General features: G+C 41.3%; 1 protein-coding gene across 2 annotated transcripts in view; it reads right to left on the bottom strand.

The window, feature by feature from the left end:
* The window catches only part of robo2 (roundabout, axon guidance receptor, homolog 2 (Drosophila)), a 239,797-nt gene that overhangs the window by 120,202 nt on the left and 93,144 nt on the right, over positions 1 to 26,451 (bottom strand). For both annotated transcript variants that reach the window (XM_077610829.1, XM_077610828.1), the window contains exon 2: positions 16,614 to 16,940. In XM_077610829.1, the coding sequence (XP_077466955.1) occupies positions 16,614 to 16,940 (327 nt within the window). The remainder of the gene's footprint in view (positions 1 to 16,613; positions 16,941 to 26,451) is intronic.

Below are 26,451 nucleotides of genomic sequence, written 5' to 3' on the forward strand. Positions count from 1 at the left end.
GCGATTTCACGACCAGATATGAAATGGTTACTGTTTTAAAGCTATACCTCAATATCAGTTTCCAAAGTGCTAAAACATCTTATGCCTTATACATTATTATACTTTATGAATTTCATAACATTAGAGCATACCTGTCAAATCTGGCCCGCCGCATCATCATTTTGTGCGGCCCAAGAAAGTAAATCATCAGTGCCGGCTTTCTGTTTTAGGATCAAATTAAATTTAAGAGTATAGATTAAATTTCCTGATTTTCACCCTTTTAAATCAATAATTGTAATTTTTTAATCATTTTTTTCTGTGTTTTTAGTTCAAAAATCATTTTGTAAAATCTAAAAATATATTTAAAAAAGCTAAAATAAACATTGCTTTAGATCTATAAAAAACAGAATATTCAGGGCTTTTAATCCAGTTCTTTTAATCCATTTATTTAAAAAAAATCTAAATATGATATCTAAAATGGTCCGGGCCACATCAAATTGAGTTGACGTTAATGCGGCCCGCGAACCAACCCGAGTCTGACACCCTAGCTCTAGATCATAATTGATTGTTAAATTTCCCAATTATTCCTCAATGATTGTGTGTCTGAAAAATTTACAAGAGCATGAATTGCAACCCAAATGGTTTCAGCGGCAGTAAACGATGCTTCCTTGGCCGGCTGTTTAACAACAAAGTAATGTGGCGTCGGCCACGCAGATTAATGCTGGCTTGGCAGACTAATGGCTTCCGTGCTTTAGATGCGAGAGCAATCGCCAGCGCCGCGCCATGTATCAACACTCCCTGACGCGCCCATCCCAGGGGCGAGCGTTGCGCCGCGTTCAAACCCCAACATGCCAACATAATGAATGAGCGGACAATTGAAGGCTTGCTAATTGATTAAGGGGAAAACAGAGTATTACTCAGCTCGCGATGGCAGCTCCGAGGGGCCGAGAGACACTTTGTCGATGCTTTATATCTGGCCAAGTCCGAGCCAGAGGCCCGCGGATTAACCCAGCGTGGATGTCTTGCAAAAAGGGAGGTTACGGGACACGTATTCGTCCTATTCTTCCATTAAGCGCTGAATTGTTTCACTGCTGTAATTTACATAAATTGAGCAGATGAACGTGTAGTACATCTTCGCTGCGGGCGTACACCAAAAGCAACCAGGTGTGTCCGCCACTGATGAGAGAGCAAACGGCGATTTTTCAAGGCTTTACACCTCCGGGCTTTTGTGCAACCAAGTAGAGAGTATCTGCTAAGGTGGGAGGTGCATGTAGAGGAGCATTGTCTTTGATTAACTAATTAGGAGACATTATCAAGGCTAAACAGAAGTCATTACCAATGGGCTTTGGTGGGGAAGTGCTCATTTCCCCAAAGACCGCCGGCCGTTCGTCGTTTGCCAGCTTTACGCCTTCTTGGCCACAAGCTCAGAACACTGGTACTTATTTCGCAAGAATAAAAAGTGATTTCTCCGTTTAAACGAAAGCTCTAATTGACCTTCATGGGGGACAAAAAGCAATACAGCTCATACTATTTGAGCCACAGATAGAAATTGGAATGAAATTGGAAAAAATAAGTTTTCAATGTGAATAGTACTTGAAATACCCAGGAACAATTAGTTTGTTATACTACTGATAAAATGTAATAAATATTTCAGGCAGTTGGTTTTACAGTTTACAGAATTATGATTGTGTCATAACGTTAGCATCTTTAGGAAGCGTTAAAGTCATTTTCACAACAGCCCCATTACGCCACCAAACCAAAGAACTTATTCACTTGATCAATCTTTGATTCTTCATATTTTCATATTCTGTTTCATTAACTAGTAGGGATAATAAAAATTAGTTTTGTCCTGCTAGTATATTATCTTTCTATTGTACTCCAATACTTTGGTGTGTAGTCATTAATGATGTAGCGGTACATTGACTAGGGTGTCTTTTGAGTTATAAAATCAGTGATTTCAGTGATCAGAAGTTTTTTTCTTGAAGTATTACTTTCATCCTTTTCGCACTCATTATATTGTGCATATGTACTTATTATTCCTCTCCATCCCTGATGCATTTGGTGCAAGAGTATTGCTATAACATTGCTATACTATTGCTATGATAACCAGAACTGTTGTATATATAGACGCTATAGTGACAGTATCATTATTATTATTTTTTTTCCATATTGTTTCATACAGACATCCTCGTATGAATTGCTGTAGCTGGCATATAGCGAATGGAACTGCCGATCTGAAGGCATCACACCGGGAGAGGCGATACAAGGCGAAACAAAGAGAAGGCGGTTCGGTCAGGACGGATCCCCCCCACCCTAATTGAGTCCTTTGGGCCTTAAGGCTCTGCTGATCAGAGACTTGTTACAGGAATCCGGTTTCATGGTTTCCAAACAAGATGGTTTCACAGAAGGGATTTACCGTCCTACGGGAGGCTCGACTAACCTTTCGGTGACTTTTGTGCTTCTCTATTGGTAGTTGGCCCCCCCAAGTGTTCTTCTGTTGAGTCCAATTATGATCAGACGGAGACACGAGTTGAGCGCAAGGATTCAAGTTTGAACATCTTTTGTGCAATTTGTATTGAATGAAGCGTGTCTAGTATCCATATGAATATACGCATAATTAATGTAGCGCGGAACAATGCTCTGCCCACATTAAATGGCTTGCTTCTGATTGGCGTTTATTTGAGTGAATTCGCCTTTATGTTTTGACTGTTCAAGCCTAAAATGAACAAATTGTCGTGAGGTAAAGCGGCACACTTTTGCAAGGTTTCAGAATGCAATTTAAGTGATTTTGGAAGGGGGATTACATTTTCATAAAGATGCATGAGAATGTAAAAACTCGCTCTAAAGGCAAAATATTTCTGATAGGATTCGTAACAAACAATTGATCCAGTTTTCAGGCTCAGATCAAGTTGAAATTTTGCTTGAGGTATCATATAAATCTTGATAGGCTATTGTGAGATGTGTATGATTTATAAAAATTAAACAGAAAGCAATTGGGGGAAAAATAATTCTGCTGAAGTATCTTTTGGCCTTATTTCTTGTCAGCGCAATGCCAAGAACAAGTAGGAAAAAAAGCCGTACCAATACACACTTTATTCTGTTTTAACAGGCACTCAAGTGCAGTGCTTCATAAATTACGGCGCAAAGCAAAGAGAGGCAAAGGCGAGCAAACACGACAAGTAAATGCGACAAAGAAGTGCCCCCAATCGTCCCTCACATATTGTGACAAAAACCTAGTGGAAAAAGTGGAAAACTAAGGACTTGCGGCAAGTATGTACAAAGAAGTCCAGAAAAAGGAGACTTGTGATGCCAATAAATTGTCCTTATTCTTAATTAATCTGCCCCTAGGGGGGGGAGGGGTTCCACACCCAGAACCCACCCAATTTGCAGCTGTGTCCAAGCTGGTAAAAATGAACTGTTGAATTAGTATTTAGTCATTTGAATGTAGCCCTTCAAGGCATTTTCCCTAACAAAGAATTAAATGTAATGGCTATCTTGAATAGAGTCTGCCATTTTGTTTTCAAAGGCTCATTTTAAATTCTTATCAATTTTCAGATGCCCTTCAAAATGGAACTTGCCTTCTAGCCCCTGAGGATTATTTTTTTAATCCAGCTCTTGAAGGCCATTTGATTTAGCAACATGAAATTTGGTGTGCATGTCTGTTAAAGTAGACCAGAAAAGACCAGTTACGGCTGAAGAATAAGAAATTGAGCCTCTCAAGTTATAGTTTCCCTCATCAACATCAACAAGGACACAGGAAATATGCCATTAGGGTTTGAAACTACTACTGTCAGAATAGTTTTTGCCCAAACCAATCTAACAAGTCATTATTTTCATTTCTGGAGACAATGAAAAACCTGGCTGAAGCTTAGTTTTCTTTAAGGCTGAAGTGGAATTGGGCAGGGATGAGGGGGGAAGCGGGGGGACAGGAGCCACCTGATGCCATCAAACCACCTCGTGTGGCCTCCTTTTGTAGGCCAGAGTGCCGGCCAATGATCATGGCGGAGACAAAGAAGAGACGTGACTCTCTGCAGGAGATCCTTGTGCCATCACCACTCCTCACAAAGCCTTCATCTGGCCCCCCGATACCTCGTTAGCCTTCTCCGTGAAGCCCTCACGTGGCGGAGAGCTTGACGACGGGCCCCCTGCTGGCCCTGGCCTATCGCTACAAGCACGATGTTGGCCATTATGAAAGGCACACACACGGAATACTGGGCTGTGGAACAAAGCACAGGAGGAGAGAGCCAAGTGCAATAAAACACACCTGTTCCACTGAGGTTTCACGGTTGTTCCAAAATCTTTTTTCTAAGTATCTGCGAAGCTTGTGAAGCTGAACCTTTCAGATGATCTTCAACATACATCTAAGTAAGTGTCGTTCCTATCACATTCACAACATATTTTATTCCAGCACTAAAACTACGTAGCTAATATGTTAGAGTTGAGTTTTTTTATGGTAACCGTAAATTTCGTGGTCATAATCCACAACCTCAAATAACAAAAGGTTCCACTTTCCCAATATAGTGTTCCAAATACATCAACCGAATGTGGTTTGAATGCTTTGGCAAAAAAAGATATCATCCCAAGGAACAAATGTATCTTTAAATATATGTTTTAAATCAAAACGGCTGGTTTCCATTGAATTTTCAAGTGCGTCGTCTATGAACTTTTGCATCGATTTCCTCATACTCGACATTTCCACACATTTCTAGACAAAAACAATTTATAAAACCTATTGTGGTGTCCATACCCCCCCTGAACTTGACTATTACATCCTTCCCCTTTCAACAGCTGTCGCCTCACATGTTGCCAACCTGCTACCTGCCACTGTTCATCACCAACATCAATCAGACCTTCCCTGCTGCGTTCTAATGGGTTTGAACACACACCCACACACACACACATTTCCCATCAGCCCCTTTAAATTTACAATAAGGAAAGGTCACCCCATCCAATTAGACAGTCATCTAGGATGCAACACCAGAGGGTCATTCCCAGTTCCCGTCGAGCACATCATGGATTCTCCATTTGTCCTAGAAGGAACAACCTGGGTTGTCCGGAGTCCGACTGATTGACTGATTACAGCACGGTTAAACGAGGTGCCGGGTGCAACTATAATGGAGGACAATGCGCAAGATGTACTATACCGTGGTCAGGATGGATACACAGTGTCGCGGCATTTGAAAGTGCGGCAATTGGTTTGTCCCGTATGATGAAACGTGTCATTGCCGGTTCATGTACTGACCCTATGGCGAGAGCTGGATCGATAGGTCACTGATCGGGACTAAATCAAGCACCACCCAGTGACTGCATCCTCATGAATATGGGAGGCAGTTGGATAGCCTTAAAGCTGTTGGAGCCCAAGGCGGATTTAGCATCCACTAGTGGAGAAGAGCCTGTAGAGGCCATTGTCTTATCTTGGTGGAGAGAAGACGCACACAAGAAGGGGATATAGATATACACACATCCACACACACCAAGAGAAGGACAGGGTGGGTCAGTGCGCTTTGAGCCAATCTGGGCCAATTAGGGCCAAGTGACAGCACAGCTCCATGCTCTTGACACAACTAGACCAAGGAACGATTCCCCAACCAGTGTCAGCACCCCAGTTCTGTCTAACTCCAAGGCATTTTTTTTTGCTTCCTGTAAAACAAATACTATTTTGAAAAAAAATAACACTCCACCGCACCAAAATACAGCTAAGGTTGACGCTTAGCCCCCCCAAGTCCCTATCCCAAACCGCCTGCTTGCCTTCTGTCCGCCACGCTCAGGCGGTTTTCGCAACGCGTGACGTTGCCCAGCAGTAACATAGCCGACCTCTGACCTCTCCGTTTAAATTTTGTGAACCTGAGACGGGAAGAAGCCCAGCATCTCGGCGGTTGGGGGCACTTGGATAAAGGGGGCAGGGTGTGCGGGGTTGGGTTGGCCGGTTCAAATGACCACTGGCAGCTGTTATTGCCGCCCTGCCTTCTTCCTGTCACCACATAATGACGCCTTCACAGAGTGCAAGGAGGTGGTGAGCCACCTGGTTGGAGGACTGCTGGCGAGTCCGGCGGAGGGTATTGTGATTAATGAGACTGGGCACAGCGTGACAGGGTGCTTGGCAGCACGAGGCGTAGCAAAATCTAACACCTAAAAGCCACCTCACGATCTTTTTTAGCGAGTCTACAAATTCGGGCAAACACCATCCAAGCTGCATCCTCATCTTTTTCACCCTTGACTGAGCATCAAGTGCATCAAATATGTGGCCAGTTCTTCTGGGTGGGTGGGGCAGGGGGATAAGCAATGTGACCGACGGGGGGATGAAAGACAGTGGCATGCCTGTCATTCAAAGAAGTTAATGATAACATGTTACCAAGGTCACCATACCTTGCTTTGAGTGATGGAGAATGGAGTCAGGAGTGGTAAGATGGAAATGTAGGCAAGTGAAGGGAGGGTAAAATTCTAAGAATAATTTAATGGAGAATTTCATGTTGGGGTCCTTTTGACTAAGGGTGGTTTAATGTGTTACTGAATTCAAAAAGTTCAGTTATCCAATTAATTTGATTGTGGTTGCCAATATCTTTGAGCTCACTGGTTTTAAATTGTTATCATCATCGGCCAGTTACGGAGCAGCAATTTAGAAAGATGCGAAAGCAATGGAGGGAAAGGGGGAGGATGTTCAAGGTAGACAAAATGACGAGGACTAATATCCAATGCAAGGGTGGCCAAGCCCCAAATATCTGAGATCCTATTGTCATGTAAAAACAAGTGGGGAAGAGTTGGAAGGGTTAAGACTGGTAGACGTCGCACTAGCTTCCGGGGGCCATTTGTCATAAAGCAGGAAATGAGGTGAAACTGACAGTGATTTATGTCGGAGTTTTCCACATTCACATGAGAAGCAAAGAAGTGTAGGAACAAACACAATGACAGATGCCTCATATCCCCCTGGCCCTAAAATGAAAGATGTCTGCTTTTCTTGCTCTGACAAGAGAGGAATCACGAGTGGAGATTTGCCCGTTTTCGGCGCAGATTTTGGGCCTTCTTGGGGTCGACTGATGGTCAATCGATGGCCGGTCAGGGGTCGTGTCTAGAGCAGTGCCAAAGGTCGCATTTCAGGACCAGTCGGGTGATTAACATGCTGCCAGTGGAGCTAAATCATGCCAACAACTTTGCTGTCCTGGGGATTTCATGGATTGAAAAAGAGCTGGTGAACAGAGGTTTTCATTCATACATACATATATACATCCATTTATCATGACCACTTCTTGTTCAGGGTATTTTGGTGAAATGCCTTGAACCCATCACAAGCCAATTATTGTTGCAGATATGTTGTTTAAAACGTGGCATAACTTTAAGAATGTTGTATTTGTCTAAGGTCTGAATTATTCATCTTAGATTAAATCCACTATTGTTTTGCATAATCATATGTGGGAGTTACAGTATACACCCCCCACCCCCACGTCTCCGCCAATTGCATGAACTAACAACCAGTTACTCAAAAACGTATCTCACTCTGCATACTTAAAATCTTTTTCACAACCTCACACTGAGCGACTGCGGACAAATCGATATCCATGAATTTTCAGAGTTATAATTCACGTGTCTGTTCGCCATGCACACCACAGGGACCTTTTCAAAGAGAAAAATGAATGGGAGTTGGAGGGGTGGTGGTGGGGGATTTCAATGCAAATGATACCGTTGATGCCGGTGTAGCTATGTTGGCCAATTAAGCCTTTCTTCTTAGCTCCATTACTAAGTAATGTCCCGGGGTTCAATTTTCCCAATAACTGTATCATTTATCTCTCCGATGGGTAGTTTAAACGCTTCCAGTTAATCGAAAAAATGTTACAATGTCATTTTGAAAACCCACAGTAGCACAGACACCCCTGTACAAAGGAGTCAACTAGCTACAAACCCAGTGTTGACCACTCAAAGTTGTGTAAGCAACCGCAACTAAAGTTAGGTTGGTGTGTACCTTGTAATACTGTCTGTAAGACAACAGATTGCTCTGAATCTTACTCCAGCGCTATCTTCCCCAACACACCATTTCCTTAAGCACAGACAAAGAGAAACACAGGACGCACCTGCACCCGCGTTAATAGCTTTGCCCCGGACGGTGTCGAGCGAGGAGGCCGGCAGCAGAAGCAGCGAGATAAGATTCTGTTTAGCATTTGAATGGGCTTTTCCCCGATTTCTATTCAGTTGGCCTTTTGCCACGCTTAAGTGATCTGTGCAAAAAGGTCCGCTTTTTCTAGCATGCCCAGTCGACGTGTAGTCTCGTACTTGGTTACATGTCAACGTTTGGTCCACCATTTTTGTCCGGCCGGTCTTCAGCTCTGGTCATCGCGAGTCCCGAATGCACCTGCGTACACAGGTGGTCACGCATATCGCAGCCCTTTGTGTCATGTCATCTGTCCGCACCTGTTCACTACGCAATAGGAATGTTCACGGTAGCCGGAGGCGTTATTAATCACATCGAAAACAGAACTTTGTCCGTCTATGGCGAAGAAATGTAGCCCCATCTGCTAAACAACCCTTGATATTTGCCAGGTCTGAATGAACGGTCACTGACTTTGGACAACCAGGATGTAATGATTGTCTATTTAACATGTTTTACCGACAGAAGGAGAAGTAAATGTAAAACCCAGCCATTGTGTCTCGTTGCAGTCCAACAGGTCTAAGGCAATCAGGGAATACAACATTTATTACGCAAGGCAAGTCAACAAAACGCCTGACTCCCAAGTTGCAACAATACATTGGCGGGGCTGCAAATAATGAGGGGAAACCACCACTTTAAGTGTGCGATCAGATGATGCAAGGGTCTTGGGGGGGAAGAGTGACAGTGAAACAAGAGATAGGAGGATCAGGTTTCAAACCCCGGCCTGGCGCTGTCCGGCGCAATAAGTGTCCCTTAGAGCAAATGTAATTTGAAGCCAATGCAATTTTGGACTGTGCCGTAAAGAAATCACCAAGTCATAACATATCCGGGGATGCAATAACTCTGAATGGTTATGGGGGTGTGTGTGAAGATTTAATTAAAAAGCCAAATGAAACCTATTTGTACAAAGCTAGGGAAAGGGCACTTTAATACCTGTTTCAGTAAATGGGAAATGTGTGATCTCAGCCTTCTCCTTTTTGCATAATTCCATACTTTGCTCCCTTCTAGCCATTCATCTACCTCTCCGTCATCTATCCATCCACGTAGCCTACGTAATGAGGCTGAAATGCCATCTCCTGAACTCTCGGGGGACTACAATCATGAGGGATCTGTCCTTAATAACTGCCAGAAAATCATTTTACAGCTTTCTTTATAGTGTGTTCATTTCAGGTACCTTTACCTCCCAATAAGCTGAAATAACCCCGGTTGGTGAACACCTTTAACTTCAAGATCAATTACTTCTGGAACGTACGGTTACCAGGTAACTGAGGACATGATGACATTTCAACCAGAGCACTATTGCAGAGAACCACAGTCAAACACACACACAGATGGGAACAATTCCAGCGATATCCGTTTCAAAGCCAAACGGTTCAGCACATGAACTTCAGCCCTGAACGCGGTCACCTCCGTCCTGGCGTGCTGTATGACGGATTATTATTTTCAGGCATGCTACGAGGGTCTCTTTGTAGGTGCCCGGGGGAAAGGTTGCGTTTACTGGGTTTAAGAATTATGGTACTGAGGCGGATAGTTGAGGGCAAAGGGTTCTTTCGGGGTCACGGGATCCGAGCCGTCACTGAGAGATCTACAGGGACTCCACTGAAGGTCACCGTTGTTGATTAATGGTATTATGACTGACTTGTTTTCTGGGCCATTCGTCAGCAAAAAAAAACCCATCACATTCTACTGGAAGCCTGATAGCAGATACCGAACGTAAACTTTGTTCAGTCATTACAATAACTCTGCTTCATTGTAAAAATGAATAAATCACATTAAATTGGTCCATCTTAAACGTGAAATCCAAGTGGATTTTGGTCATTAAAGCAAAAGCCTTCGAGCAAGTCTGTGCTTTGCAGTTAGTCAATAATCTGCCTGTAGGTCCATATCAATAATTTAGAGTGGTGTCTGCTCGCCAGCAGGCAGGGGTATGTTCATTTAAATCTCCTGTTACGCTTTTTTGGGGGTGACCCATTGCCTTTTTTGAACAACGAAATAAGCCCTACCCAAAAATGAAACACCCTATTTTAACCACTCACGTAAACCTCTATGCTCAATTTAAATAAATAAAAATCTCCCCCCTTTTTAGTGCCATAGTGTCATGGTGGGGTCAACAAATTTAATATACATGTACAGTAACAATACAGAGTATAAATAAAACGCCATGCCAATTTAAATATGAACACTCAAAATGGTGATCGGAAAGCTGTATGGAAATTCCTTATCTCATCGATCTTAGGTATTTGATTTCAATGGAACTTAGTATATAAAAATGCATATCCTGAGCATGTGCTCTGTACCAAAGAAGGCACACATTCATGTGTAATTTAGAGCCTTTTTTTCATGCAAATATTTATTTTGTCCTCAAAGTGGAGAGGGTAAGACACAAAACTGGGGCAATGCCAAAAGCAAGGCAGACAAAAGCAATAAAGCCGCATTGTCGTTGGTGGAGAGGCCATCAATAAGCGTCACCATAAAAGAGTGAAAGCCAAGAGTGTGAGAGGAGGCCGTATAATGGAACAAAAACCACGCAGCCGATGGGTGCTTCGTCTTTGCCGGGCACTAATGGGCGTGAGAAGAGGCCAGCTCAGCGTTCCTGGGCTGACAGCTCACTTCTTCTTCTGACAGCCGGCACGGTGTCCGTGTTTAATCCGGTTTATAAACCCTGGCATGACTTTGTGGCGAGAGAAGAAAGACGGAAGGTCAAAGTCTTCTTGATTGAGATCAAAGTTGTGAAAACACACAGGTATGCTTATACTGGAGTACGGTGTCAGTAGTTTTTACAACCAGTGGGGGAAAAATACCAAGTTTATCGTTGGATGCTAGCTGAAATGGGGTCTGCTGAGCTTTGAAACACCAAGTGTGAGCGTCTGATTCACAGCTGATAATCACACTTTCAGCCGATGACATGTCTAATCGGGAAGGTGTCCTCGCTCGCACTTTATTGGATGAAGATGTTCGCCACACCAAAGCAGCCGCCCGCTATATGGTGACAATATTCGCTCTTATTCTGCCCACAAAATCTTGATTTAAAAAGCCACTTTTGCTTAAAAATGCAATGTTTCTTAACCATGACTGGAATTATTCGATCTACAAAAAAAGTCTAAAGAAGCAATTCCTGAAATATACAGGTAAGTATGCCATTTTTCAAACATGAACTCATACCGAAGTGTTCTGGTCTGCCATTGCGCAGGTCGTGGTTTGATTCCTGATTGTAGGTCACATCAGAAAGGGCATCCAACATAAAAACTATCCTAGGAATGGACTGATCCAACATGGCACCCATTTGGGGGACAAATCCATTTGGCTGGATGGTAAACTCATCCAAGAGATTTTATCTAAATGCTACCAAACTTTGAGGGAGTTTTTATTTCTCCCATCTGATAGTTTTTCCACAATCGCTAGCAATTACTAATATCATTTTCAGTCCATGTTGAGCAAGAACTCCTTCATTGGATTCCATTACAACATGCAGGTGTTCCCAATCTTTGACTGGAGGGCACATTTAAATACAAATTACACCCAACTAAATGTCCTGATTTTACATCCTAACCGTAGCGTGCATCATTAATGTGCAGGAATGATTACATTGTTGCTTGGGTCTTCATTAGCCTTCATTATGACTCGAGGAGTTCCATGTGGGGATTAAATGAGCGTGCCAGGTTGGTTTTTTTCTTCCTGTCTGAGTTGTTTGCATGTTGATTGTATGCTTATTTCTGAGGAAAAAAATCATAATGAGCCCAGATGAGCTCTTGAGAAAGACTTGAAACTGTCTCTCCACCTGCTCTACTTCTCCCAAGCCACTCCCTCTCTCTATTAGTTGCTCCTCCCCTTCCTCTTTGTATGTTTGCGACTTCCCTCACTCTTGCGCTATTTCCCTGCTAATTACGCTGCTTAATTGCAGAAGCAGTACATTAGGTGATATCTATGGAGATTTTTTAAAGAAAAAAAGTCAACCAATCCTATTTGAGGAAGCATTCAGAAAAGCATCTGCTTCATTTGCATATGAAGTCGTTTCCTCGGAAATTTAAACAGTTCCCAGGTGTCTTAATAAAAAGATGCAACATGCGAGCAACCAGTTTATGGCATTTTGGATATGTCAGCATATCGGTTATGCCAGGTTTAAAAGTTATTCCATAATTAGAATTTAAAAGTAAAAATACAGGAAAATGTGTGCATTTTTTTTGTCATTGCAGCAATTTTAGAGTACAAAAAGTCTTTGGATGCTTTTTAAAAGGCACTAGAGGTGATGTCAATGCTAGAGTACTCACTAGACGTTTCCATATTTTAGCTCACAGGATAGCGAAGAGCCATATGCACCCATGCCACATATGGCTCTCAAGCCTTAGGTTCCCAACCCCTGGGATTGTGTTGCATCTACGGATACTGCAGTTTTGTTTTACATGACAGTAACGAGTCATGCTGGTGACATTTGTAAGAGAAGTAAATTGCCGTGGTAGCGGAGTTGGAGATAATAGGTGAGGGGCAGTTATTTAGACCATTTAGTACTTTCAAAATGTAAATAACTGACTGATTTGACTCTCACGGCCTCCAGAATGAGTCAAAATTGTTGTCTAAATACAAATGACAGCAATTCCATGTCCCAATTATTGGGAAATGATCCACTTTTTAAAGTCAGTTATTCATGTTATTAAAGTATAGCATAAAAAAAGCATCTATGTAGAACAGAATTATATTTTTATTATTGTTATTCCTGCCAATATTTTATCTGTTCTCTCCTTCTGAATTTTGCATTTCTTAGATTAATCATAAAATGCCATCTCCTTGACCCAAGATCGTTGTTGGAGAAAAAATGCTTTTTAAAATTCCTATTCTTGCATCGTAAATAAACAATGAATAAAGCAAGTAGTAGTATTCCAAAGTTTTGCACAAAAGGCCACATCACAGAAGGGTAAAAAGCCAACTCATGCAAATGAAAATGCATGAAAATGCATTAAGACAATTAAAAGTGTAACCGTTCTACTTGTATATACTGCATCGGGTGCAAGGGTGCATGACTCTAGCTGAAGACACGGAGCCAATTAACATTTACCAGGCAACGCTCTATACCCAGGTGCCGTGTCACACTGATACACGTAGATATATATGTATATACTACAAGCAGATATAGCGAGTATATGCCGCCGCGCCAGCAATTTATTCAGCAGCACCGCAGCAAGCGTTTCTGACACGTTGGCTTCACAATGATTTATGAAGCTGCTCATTGACCCAGTTCATTCGGAAAAAGAGAAAAGGGGGGCACATCCTTTCCGTTAAGCGACAGATCTATCGCGCCGTGGTGACTCTGGGGCACGTTTTTGCCGAGCTTGAGATGACAACGCCGCCATCTGAATTTCTACTGCTTATCTTTTAAGTTAAGGAGGAAAACAAAACAGCACAACAACAGTTCCAATTAGCAGCATGGAATTTGGCTGAGTTGGGGATTTTTTTCTTTCCTTTTTTTGCATTACTAAACGCACATGGGGTGTATATTCGGTGATATTTGATGATATGAAATACAGTAGGACTTTTTAAGGTTTGGTTATACAGGGTTTGGAGCCAGTTTTGCTTTTTAAGGTAAAATTTGTTAGATATTTAAAATCGTGATCATTAGATTCAAAGACTCAAAAAAGCACGCCAGGAAAGGCACAGGAAGTCTGCCAATTTGCTTTGGGTTATTTTGCCTCTTTTTAGGCAAATTTGGTGCAAATCCAAAAAAAAAGAGTAAATATGTCTTGTGGCCAGATGTCTGATACTAATTTGTAAAAATAGCGTTTTTGCAAATAGTCGTAAAACTCAATGGTAAGTAAGTATCGTAATTTAACCATTAAAAACAACTTGGAAAATGAATGTAATTTAATCAATAATTTTCTAAATACAACTCTATCATGCTAGAATTAGAAGAAGTTCTAAAAAGATACCCAATTATTTTAGTGTGGACCTTTTTACTATTTCAAGAAGTCTCCTATTTTGCTTTGCCTTCATACACAACTTCCATAATATGGGCGGTAGAAAAAGAAGCCATACTAATGAAACGATCTCCAGGGCAGAGGAATAACCCACAACAGTCCATTGCGCCACTCAATGCATTTGTTAGCGTAAAATACTTGAAGAAAACATGGTCAAGAGCTACTCCCCAAGATGACTTCTATTAATAATAGAGAGAGGGAGGTATCTCTTGGGAGAAACCCCACCCCACCCTCCCATCCTCCCTTCCTCTTTGCTCCACTTTTCCTTTTTTTCCCCGCTGGAGCCCAGCGTGATGTCCGACGTTCATCGGCGGAACTCCTCTCCCTGCACACTGACTTCAATCTGTTTCAGAGCTGCAATTCAATTATCTCACGAGGGTCCATGCTCAACCACTCGTGAACAGAAAGAGGGGGCTGGGCTTTGGGCGGGGGTGAAGGTGTGCAAACAGGGGATGGGGGGGGGAACCTCAGGAGACACGGATGGCTGGGACAAGACTGATCATAAGCACAAAACCATTTTAACACGGATTTAAACGTTACTCTTTCTTGTGCCATTAGCTTGGGCTTTACAATCACTGGAGGGATGTTATGGCCTGATAAAGCTAATCACGCAAGCAAGCCATAGGCAAAAGAGATTAGGTGGCCTGACCACCCGTCCACCAAAACACAATCCCCCCTAAACCCTTCTTGAAGATCTTAGCTGGGAGCAAAAACCTCTATCAAGTCTTGAAAATTAGATAACCGAATGACAAATCATGATTTGACATTGGTGCTAATATATTACATCCACACATCCACACAATTTAGTCTTAGTTACCCTGCAACAAAAAGAAATAATTGTTAAAAAGCATAAGATGGTACAGAAACTCCACCCTATCTAGTTCTATTCAACAAAGGGTTACACAACGAAGAGCTTATGGAATAAGGTAGAAAAATACGACCTAAAATGATCCACTGACTCCATCTAGTTTTTTTACGGAATTTTCATTCAAACCCATAGAATCCTTCTTGCAACGATCAATAGATTAAGCTGCTGTTGCAGTGTCTCACCTGGGGGGTTCTTGTAAGACTAGACTAGATCAAAAGGTGGGCATCACCCCCCGCTATATTCTCTAACACATAAGCCAATTTCCTGCAGATCACAAGTCGGCGAAAAGTGGAAAATACACTTAAAGTTAAGTATAAGATACGACTCGGGGAAAAGAGCACAAAGAAGCAACCTTTGTGTGGTTAGAATCGATCACGGACGACAAGTGCAGTGAATCAAACCTAAACCTTTATAAAAAACGTTGTAGTGGAATTATGTTTCCAACACAAAGTAAACAGGAAGCCTAGCCTGGAGTCCCTGAGCCACCTTCATCAAAGGTCATTTGCTCTGAGGATCACTCACAACTGACATACTGCCAGAAAAAAAAATATCCATTACAACTTTGATCCCTCACTAGCACATTTGCTTCCATGTTCGGTGAGCTGCTTACTAAAAGGACACCCTGAATTTAAACTCTGCAAGTCATGACATTTCCCATCCAAACTAACATCAAAATAGCCGTGTCCCCCAAACATATGTCTTAATATACTTGCAAAAAAAAAAGGGAGTTCTTTTGGTGAGATCTTGAGCAGGAGAAAAAAATAATCCAGTCCAAAAGGTGTCTACATTGATAAATCGAATATAAAGATTATAATCTAAAATCCACCAAATTAAACCAAGTGTAGATCGTCATATTTAGATCAGTTTTGAAAAGTCATATTACCCATTAAATCCAAAAATATTAACCACGAAAGCGATACTAGCTAAAAAAGTGAGTTCTTTTGGTGAGATCTTGAGCGGAAGAAACAAAATAGTCCAGTCCAAAAGATGTGTAGACTGATAAATCGAATATAAAGATTATATCTAAAATCCACCAAACTAAACCAAGTGAGGATCGTCATATTTAGGTCAGTTTTGAGCAGTCATATTACCTGTTAAATCCAAAAATATTAACCACGAAAGCGATACTTGCTAAAAATGTGAGTTCTTTTGGTAAGATATTGAGCGGTAGATACTAAATAATCCAGTCCAAAAGATGTGTACACTGATAAATCGAATATAAACATTCTAATATCTAAAATCAACCAAACTAAACCAAGTGAAAACTATCATATTTCTGTGAGCCATATTTCAAAAATGTTCACCTATTATTTGTAGTACTTACCACAACAAAGCCTGGACCGCATTATGTGCAATTACCCCCACAAATATTGTTTACTAAAGAAACAAATTCAATAGCAGGCGATTATACAGTAGGCGAAGCATATCAAATCCAAAGAACGCAATCGATTCTCAACCATAAACGAGACTCAATCTCAAATGTACCGAATGGCCCGTCAAGTAATCATTGCTTTTTCTTGACCTCCACTCATTATGTATAAATAGCGGTGAAACTCATGTAAATTTAATTTCTGGGAGAGTAATCGCTCAAGCAAATGGCTTCCGTTTTATGGCCTGTGAGAAATGAAGGGAAGCAAACCGTGAAGGAAACGGTAGGACTCACATGCTACTTCCAGCGAGGCGTTCCGGCTGACGGCCTCGCCCAGGTAGTTGCGGGCCACGCAAACGTAGGCGCCCTCGTCGGGTTTGCTCCGCCGCCCGTGGACGATGCGCAGGAAGAAGAGCGAGCCGCTGGGCAGCAGCATGCGGTGCGAGCGCGGGTCGTCCTTGTCCGTCTCCACCCTTTCGCCATCCTTGTACCACTCCACGGTGGGCGAGGGTCGGCCCTCCGCTTTGCAGTTGAGGGTGGCCGGCTCACCCTTGGACACGATCAGGTCGGAGGGGTGCTCGACAATGCGGGGCAGCGAGTCTTCCTGGCGCAGGCGGGATCCTGGAGGAAAGCGGGCGAAAAAAATGACATGTCACGTTCATGAATGGCCTTGTGATTACATGTCAAAACAGACTTGAAGAAGGTAGACACTGTAAATGCCTGTAATTAGAAGAATCTTTTCATGTCAGCTGCGAAATAAAATTGCCGGCTAACATCATGTGCCGTCCTTAAAACCAACACTTTCTGGAGCTAAAAAAAAGGCTTGTTTTTGTTGGTTACATTTTCACTTTCAGTATTTTTTTCTTGGTCAGTTCACAATGCAGTTTTTCTTACATTTTTCCAATCTTCAACCACCAAAACAAACCAGTTAATCCACTGTCATGCTCAAATCAAAGAGCAAGACTTGCCCCAGGCCAGAACTCGCCCTGACATCAAATACCAGTATTGTAAAAAAAAAAGAAAAGAAAAAAACTATTTTTTACTGTATATTCATTTATAGGCGTCTTGTAACACAAAGTTAGTCACACATAAAAAATATTGTTTTCTTCTCTTTAAAACACTCCAATTAAAAACAATCCCAAATGCAGCAGGTCAATCGAGACCAACATAACCTTAACCTTAAAATGTAGTCCAGGCCAAGCCTTGAGATTTATAATATTAACATTTCTAGTCTCGCAAAACAATACCAGACAAGCTCTGCTGGAAAAAAAAAAAAAATAATGATTTCATATAGATTTTCTGATGGTGTTTCACTTATTTAGTAACTACGACTCTGTAAACAACACTATGCCTTAGGTTAGACAAATGCATAAAAAAAACACCATAGCAGATCTTTTAATCAGCATTTGAACCTAGACAAAAAGCAACCATCTGCTCTTTTCGGCGCTACAAGCGCAAGCTTGTGGGTAATTGGACCCAAGGGTGACCAGTGAACGCAGGCATAAAAAGTGCCCACATTGCTGCCATGTACACAAAAGATATTTCACGAGGAGGCGCAAACAAGTAAAAACTGTTGAGTCCACCATTGTCAAGCTTGTGATGTGAATATTTATGCGGAGAGGTCTCGGCTCGTGTCAAACGCTAATCCCCCCCAGGGGGTGGCGAACCTTGCCCTACTCCCATTTTTATTAGCGCCAGCAGTGGGTGAGCACTGGGAGTCTAGAAGCTAAGATAATACTCCGAGTATTGTACGCACGAGCCTGAGTGTAGAACGTATTAAAATGCCGAAAGCCAGGGAAACATTAAACGGTCTACCATCAAACGTTCATGGTGATAAATGAGAAAAACATAGGGCTTTATTTTACTTTTCATTTAGGGGTGTGTGTGGGCAGATATAGTACATTAATATTCATTCTACCTATTTCACATCAAGTTAATATACAATCAGCAAATGTGAATAAGTGTTCTGATGTAATCAGCTTTATTCAATGTAAAAATAAACATCATTTACAGGTCAAAGTGACCCATTTAAAGTTCAAGAAATAGAATTTATTACAATCAACACGTACATTAAAATGGTTTTAATTCGCAAATTTGCATTCATTCATTTTCCGTCACGGGCACGGAGGATGCTGGAGCCTATCGCAGCTAATTAAGGGCACCATGCGGGGCACACACTGGATTGATGGCCAACCAATCGCAGGGCACAATGACAGGGACAACCAATCATATTGGGTAGCAATTTAGTGTTCAACTAGATAGTGTAGCATGCATGTTTTTGGAATGTGGGAGTGCCCGGAAAAAAACACACTAGTCTGGGGAGAACATGCAAACTCCCCCCAGGACGGTCTGGACCTGGGATCGAACCCTCGATCGCAAAACTGTGGGGCTGTTGCGCTAACCACTTGCACACCAGACCGCCCACAAATTTGAAATTAAATTAATTCGCGATTGCATTACTAATGATTGTGAAGCAACGTGTGTTGGTACAAAGTATATCATTGTTTTGACAACTTAGTATGAAACACGAAAAAGGGTAAATTGAACCACTAACATTATTTAAAACCTATTCAACTTATATCACTCAAATTACTGCGATTATTACTATCAAATATAGTGTTACGCAAAGACTGGTATCAGTAGCGACTGCATTCTTTGGGGGAATGCTTGAACAAATAGCAGGTCACATTGACCCATGAATATTTCAACAAATACAAACATTACATGAGCACTAACTTGCATTGTCTCGGAATTTGCTGGTGCTTTTGTTGGTCGCTGAGCCAAGTCGGGGACTGTACCCTTCCCTGAAGGAGCACACTAGGCTAATAGAATGCAGTGTACCACGTAGACCCTAGTGCTTACCTAAGGGCTAATCTCAGAATGGAATGATGGGCGAAAATAAAAAAAGAAAGTGGGAAAGGCTACTGCTTTGTCCGACTTGATATGCACATGTAGCACTAGCCCATCCACTTAAATCTCCCTGGGGGAAGAAGGGACAAGCTGCACTCCACCCCCAGTCGTTTCAATCCGTCAGGTCGTTGGGAGCGCCAACATCGTGGCCGCTTCTTGGAAGCGTGTTAAAACTTCACTGTTTGGGGATCCGGCCTCAGATAGTGACATATTGACCTGCGAACAGAAGGTAGTCTGTAGTCCCTTCTGCCTAATTCGTGATAATTCCTTCTGTTTCGACGCCATTGATTGATGTTCAGGCTTAGTATATTGCTAAACGAGTAGGGTTTAGAAGAAGACGATTCAATCCCAACGCGTTTAAAATAATGTGGAAGCAGAAAAAAATGGGGGCCTATGGAGCATCTATTGAACGCAAATTCATAAAAACTCTCCAGTGTGTCCACTTACCAAAAGAGAACATTTTTATTTATTCAATCTCGAAATAAGGCCTGTCACGATAACAAATTTTAGTGTCTAATAAATTATTCCCAAAAAGGGATGATTGGGTAATTATGAGAGCAATTACAATTGTGCAAAGATGCATTTTGGGCATATTTGCTTCTTCATTTTTTTGGTATTTGGTTAGAAAAAACGTGATGGTCATTTGATCGAGACGTGGTAACTGTCCTAAAATCAAAACCTCCAAATGTGTGCTATCCTCAAACCCAGTACGGTTGTGGTTTCTCCTTTCTTGATCTCATAAGACTAAATCCTACTTCTGTTGCTCTCTTTAATGCGATTGTCACCGTTGTGTAATCAAGCGCCCTCTGAGTTTGAGACAAGGGCACTTCATCGGGTTTCAAGTACACAGACTTTGATCAAAATGTTGGGGTCACCCACCCAAACGGCAAACCAACAGACCCCTCTGTTAGCAATAACCCTAGAAACCATTTCATAGCCAGCCAGTCATCCAGCACTGTAACTAAAGAGGAGCCCACAGCGTGCAGATAGCTAATGAAATCAGAGAAGGATTACTGAACCAGAAGCCTACCTTGTTTTCGCTCAGATTACATTTGTCAGCTTCACTGGAGTCTGCTGTAATTTCCCCAAAGAAAGACGACAAAACAGCAAGCGTCAAACAAGCTTGCGGGGTTTAAATGTTTGTGTCTTTTGCAAGATATGAACAGAATAACACGGCATCGTTGCCAGATTCCAATGACCCCAAAGATATACGTGGTCTTTCCTGGTTTTTGAGCCAGACGGTGCTGTACCTTTAATGATCACTTTCTAATTACTTTCATTGGCTCCTCAGAGAAATTTGAGCCTACACAACACACACAATAAAAAAATCAATAGGGGAGTGCTCCCTGAAGACTTTTTCTGCCAACATCCTGGTCACCAATAGCTACCACCTGCCCCGCCAAAAGTGTTAGCCCCTATAAAAACAGTTCAATTCAGTCCGTAAGAAATGGAGAGCGGAAAAAAAACGGGTAAGAAAATAAATCATCACCCACTAAAAAGCTAAAGGAAAAACTCAGAGCTTGTCAAGGGGTGACGGATGCCTTCCACACACTGCCCCCAACCCCTCCCATCTTTCTTCTACCGGACTCATATCAGCCATGTCACTGCAGAAGGAAGCGGCTATGGCGAGGGAATGACATTATTGACCATGCGTGACTTCACACCTGTCCACCATGACACTTGAACGCGACCGGTCGCTAACCTGAGATTTATCTCCCTAGTTTGTCAGACAAATATGAACCGTACCGTCTTTCCATTCTGTGGTTTAGAATGGATCATTTCCGCACCTCGATTCTAAGAAAGGAATAGGAATATCACAATCTTATTCAAGCCAAAAATAACTCTTGGGCGTAAACCTATGGCAGGATGCCGATTCTCTCTTGATTGCGTCTGTTCTGTGTGTTTGCTGTGCATACTAGCACCCGCTTGTTATTCAGTCTGCCCTTTAAAGATCTATACTGTGGAAGCAAACACGGGGGTTAATCCTGGAAGCGACGCTCATCGCATCCTGCTTTGCCTCCCAACAACGATCAGATAGGGTTGCACTCAGATGCTGTATTTCAAGCCACGATGTATTGACTTGCCGACGTGTTTTGTTTGCCCGCTCCTTTCCCGTTACGGCTAGAATTTATACACATAGACGCGTGTGGGGAAGAGAAGATCGTATTCTTGTATTTCAACAAACTTGGTGAGCATATTTGTTAACCTTGGCCAATTGCTCCCCTTATTAATGATTGCAATTTGCCTTATTAAGCAATAACAAAGTGGGTGAGGTGCTCAATCAGTATGCACTAAATGTAAGATTCTGTAGAGATTGCTGTATGACGTGGGTAATCGGTTTTACAAAAAAACGTACTAAAAAATCCCGTACAAAAGTTGTTTATACGGTGGACAACATTTGAAATGATCAAAAAATGTATACTGTATTTTCTCGCATAAAACCCATATTTGTAACTAAAAAATATGACTGTATCATAGCTACGGCTTATATGCGCACAATACTTGCTATACTCTTTTTCACCATTAGATGTGGGCAAAGTACATTTACTATTTGTTGGTTATTTTCTGTTTTGCAGTAAGAATACAACCATTACTGGATGAATTAATTCCTTATGATATTGACCCTAATAATGGGCTTTTGATTCATACAGTATTTCAGAAATACCACTTCCGATGATTTTTCTTAAGATTAAGAAGTAACACACTTGTACTCCCTATTAAAACCATGAATATGGAGGTGAAAATTGTGAATCTGGGGGGCGGCTTATACGCGAGAAATTGTAAAATTCAAAGATTCTAAGGCAATTTTAAGGGTGTAATTTTTTTTTTAAAAAGCGTTAAATACAAGGTGGCCATTTACATTGAAGTACTACTTTAAACCAATCGTGTGCTTACATTTCAGGGCTTTTGTACTCTGACGGTGCATCATAACACAGCTGCTTTAGAGAAATAAGACGGGGAAAAACTCCAAACATTTGAGCATGTGGCTACTTGAAAGTGTTCCGCTGAGAGACAAGATGAATGGCATCAATTGATTCTCGCTTCTCCCTGAAGCACTGTAATGGCCTCACCTGCATTTCTGCACGCTTTGAATGGAGGAGTCTGCACACACATATGTGGCTTGTTACTTCAAGAAATAATGATCGTGTCAGTGACATGAGACTAACAGGGTGGTGCGTCAATGTAGACCACCTACATATTTTTCACATCATCATTTGATGATCTGCCTTCACTCACTAGCCACACTAGGAAATTGAGTAATGCACTATTTATTTAAGCTGCAACCTTATAACTAAACGATATTTGTGATGAAAAAAAAGTGCCATGTTACACGAGCTGAAAAATATACCGCAAGAGTTGACGGATAAAACTAAACTTGTCTTCCTTGTAAATTCAAGGTTAGAGACACTTTTTATTTGCTAGTTCTTTTCATAAAGAACACAGTGAGAATTCAATCATCCATCCCAGGGTTGCAAAGGCAATGACAGTCTTGCGACAGAATACGTTTTCAACATAAACAGACTCAGTGAGCCTTTAAACTTCACTTTATTGTGCATCCTTACGAGTGTTTATTGATCAAGCATATTGTAGCACTTCTCCTTCCACTCAGGAAATAGTAGTCATTACGACTTTGCAAAATGTGAGGCCATATATCTAACAATTGCTTTCCACACCAAGGGCCTCGGTTAGTGAGTCTCTGTTGGTAAACTTCACAACAATTGACACAAAAGTCCACAAATTATGTCCCTACTTTTGTTAGTTTAAATCCACACATTAACCTTAACAACTCAATTCTACGTTTGTAGCTTATGCACAGGACAGAAAGTACGGTATCACCTAAGACAAGGGTGTCAGACTCGGGTTGGTTCGCGGGCCGCTTTAACGTCAACTTGATTTCACGTGGGCCGAACCATTTTAGATATAATATTTAGATTTTGTTTTATAAATGGATTAAAAGAACTGGATTAAAATCCCTGAATATTCAGTTTTTTATAGATCTAAAACAATGTTTATTTTAGCTTTTTTTAAAATATATTTTTATATTTTACAAAATGATTTTTGAACTAAAAACAGAAAAAAATGATTAAAAAATTACAATTATTGATTTAAAAGGGGGAAAATCAGGAAATTTAATATACATCTATACTCTTCATTTTAATTTGATCCTAAAACAGAAAGTCGGCACTCATGATTTACTTTCCCGGGCCACAAAAAATGATGCGGCGGGCCAGATTTGGCCCCCGGGCCGCCACTTTGACACTTGTGACCTACGCGGATGTTCCAGTGAAACGGCATCGCAGTTCAAATGTTCAAGGGGGCTATTAAGGCTTTATTCCAATCGAGAGTCTGACCGGGAGCCAGCATATACATTAAATCAACTAGTAACTCGCTATGATTGCATTTATGAAGACGCTCTTGGAGCAAAAACTTTGATTTCTTGCCATCGACTATACACCTCTTCATGATTCAATCCGGCATTGCACTTCCCAGGTTATGGCTGCTTTTGAAACTTAATTGTGGACATCTTTGGGGGGTAAAAAACTAAATTAATTTGAAGTACTTGGACACAATATCTAGGTAAAATGAGGACGCCTGAAGAAACAAATATATGAGCTTGGGGGTTGCACAACAAGGTTATTTAGAAAGACAGTGCCAAAGAACGCCTTGTCTGATAAACAAATAGGGACTAAAAAATGCAACTGGGACACGCACAAATGGTAAAAAGATGGATCATTATTCAATGCCATGTTGCACAAAATAGCGCTGACTAAATCCTTACATCAATAACAGACGGGAGGGAAAACTAAAATACCTTACACAAATACAGTTTGTGTGTGTGTCGCAGGTGTGTATCGTGGCGGCACAGGTGCGTGAGACAGGTGAGGGCATGGTCTTCCCCCACGGTGGCCTCAATCTGCACAGGTGCACGGCCATGTTTGAATTCCTCCCCCATGAAAGACAGTCGATCCAATCGGTGTGTACGTGAGCACAGCAAAGTTTTCGCATCTTCAAGTACGAATCAAGGTCAGAGATTTTCTAGCACTACGGGCACTTTGTTTTTGGATGCCGTCCTCTGAAGCACAAAACAAAAGATCTGAGACATTTTTTAGCCTAAATTATCTGCTTGCACACTGGCTTCTAACTAGCATTAGCATTAAAATTAACATTCCTTTGATGAAACCCCACCCGAGTCGGTGCTGTCATAGTGGGGGTCCCTATCGCACTATATAACAAAATCAAACAATCTAATTATAGGATGAGAAGTCAGACTGTGCCAAGAAAAACAGACACTGAACATTAAGATTTTAAGATAATATTACAACGAAAAGACTCGACTGTTAGCGTGTTGTCAGGTCACTAAAGGATAATCGAGAATTTTATGTCACGCATGCCAAACAAAGTTATAAAATTGGATAATGAACTAGAATTGGTAAATTTCCAATATAAGAAAGCACTACAAGTGCTAAGTTTTAACGTATATTGTCTTCCCTCGATTATCGCGACTTCACTTATCACAAATTCACTTCATGATTTTTTTCTGCTATTAATTATATACATTTTTTTTTTTTTAAGTTCGTAAAAATGTGAAAATCCATGCTGAAACTGGTAAACGGAAGCCACTCTTGCTACTAGGACTCAGCACTGAAGAAAAAAAAAGGTAGTTATAATAGGAGTGACCCTACTTTGCTATTTTTCAATTATCGCGGCCATGTCTGGTCTACATTAACCGCGATATTCGAGGGATTACTGTAACCACAACTTATTTCAATATAAACCCTGCGTACATAACTTGAGACCATCAGCCGTCACTCATAAGCTCATATCATCTTAATATCTTCTGGCGACACACTCTCTCTGCCAAAGTTTATTGACTTTGTCTCCCTTTCGGGCAACACAGCAAAAGCCTGCCAACTGTCAGTCAACAATGGACGTAAAATAAATGCCATAAAACCTTCCATCTTGCTATAAATTTCTGACACTCAAAGATGACAGAATATGGAGTGAAACTTCATAAATTTAGTCAACTTCACACACTTATGAACATGATAACATCTCATTAGCACTTACTAAGGGTTTTGTTAGGGTTATTAGACTTACATTACTATATATTTGCTTGCAATGAAGAAAGTGCTTCGCTTAATACATCTAAAACTGCCTGCTTGCAACAAAGTAAATGCTTTGCTCCTTAAGACTAAACTCTTTTTGTATTGCATTGAAAATAATCAAATAAATAAAGCGTAGGTCAAATGTGTCAAAGTGGCGGCCCGGGGGCCAAATCTGGCCCGCCACATCTTTTTGTGTGGCCCGGGAAAGTAAATCATGAGTGCCGACTTTCTGTTTTAGGATCAAATTAAAATGAAGAGTATAGATGTATATTAAATTTCCTGATTTTCCCCCTTTTAAATCAATAATTGTAATTTTTTAATCATTTTTTTCTGTGTTTTTAGTTCAAAAACCATTTTGTAAAATCTAAAAATATATTTTTTTAAAAGCTAAAATATACATTGTTATAGATCTATAAAAAACTGAATATTCAGGGATTTTAATCCAGTTCTTTTAATCCATTTATAAATAAAAAAATCTAAATATTTTATCTAAAATGGTCCGGCCCACGTGAAATCAAATTGACGTTAAAACGGCCCGCGAACCAAGTCTGACACCCTTGGCGTAGGTGAACCAAGTTTGCGTCCCTGCAATCCTTGCTGGTCTTAAGGCAAAGAAAATAATAATAATAAGCCACTGACATTTTCCCCTTTCTTTTACATTTATTAAAAAGGTAGATTCATAACAACGGGAAGAAGGCCCAGTGTTGGCTGCTGAAATCGGAGCCCATCACTTGCCAGATTTGGCTATTAGCAGATCATAGGAGTTGACAGGCCCCCGTGTTACCACTCATGTTGACGGTAACCAAGCAGAGACTCATTCGCACTCTTCATTGGCTCACCTCGACGCCGTCTTTGTTCCCGCTTAACTCTGACTGCCTCTTTAGCCAGTCTTTGGTCTTGACGGCCTCACATTTTTTGATGCTAATAAAAGAATAAATAGTAGGAGACTTGACGAGAGCAAGGGCGACAGAGGGGAGGGCGAGTGTTTCTGGTGGATCTCGGGATGAACCTTCCTCATTACACTGCGGCCTCATTCGGGCAAATGAGCCGCCATTATGATAACGCAGCCAAAATGCGGCCCACTGATGCAGAACGATCACATTTGGAGCGAAGCG

Source organism: Stigmatopora argus, chromosome 10 (assembly GCF_051989625.1).
Source record: "Stigmatopora argus isolate UIUO_Sarg chromosome 10, RoL_Sarg_1.0, whole genome shotgun sequence".
Classification (NCBI taxonomy): Eukaryota; Metazoa; Chordata; class Actinopteri; order Syngnathiformes; family Syngnathidae; genus Stigmatopora; species Stigmatopora argus.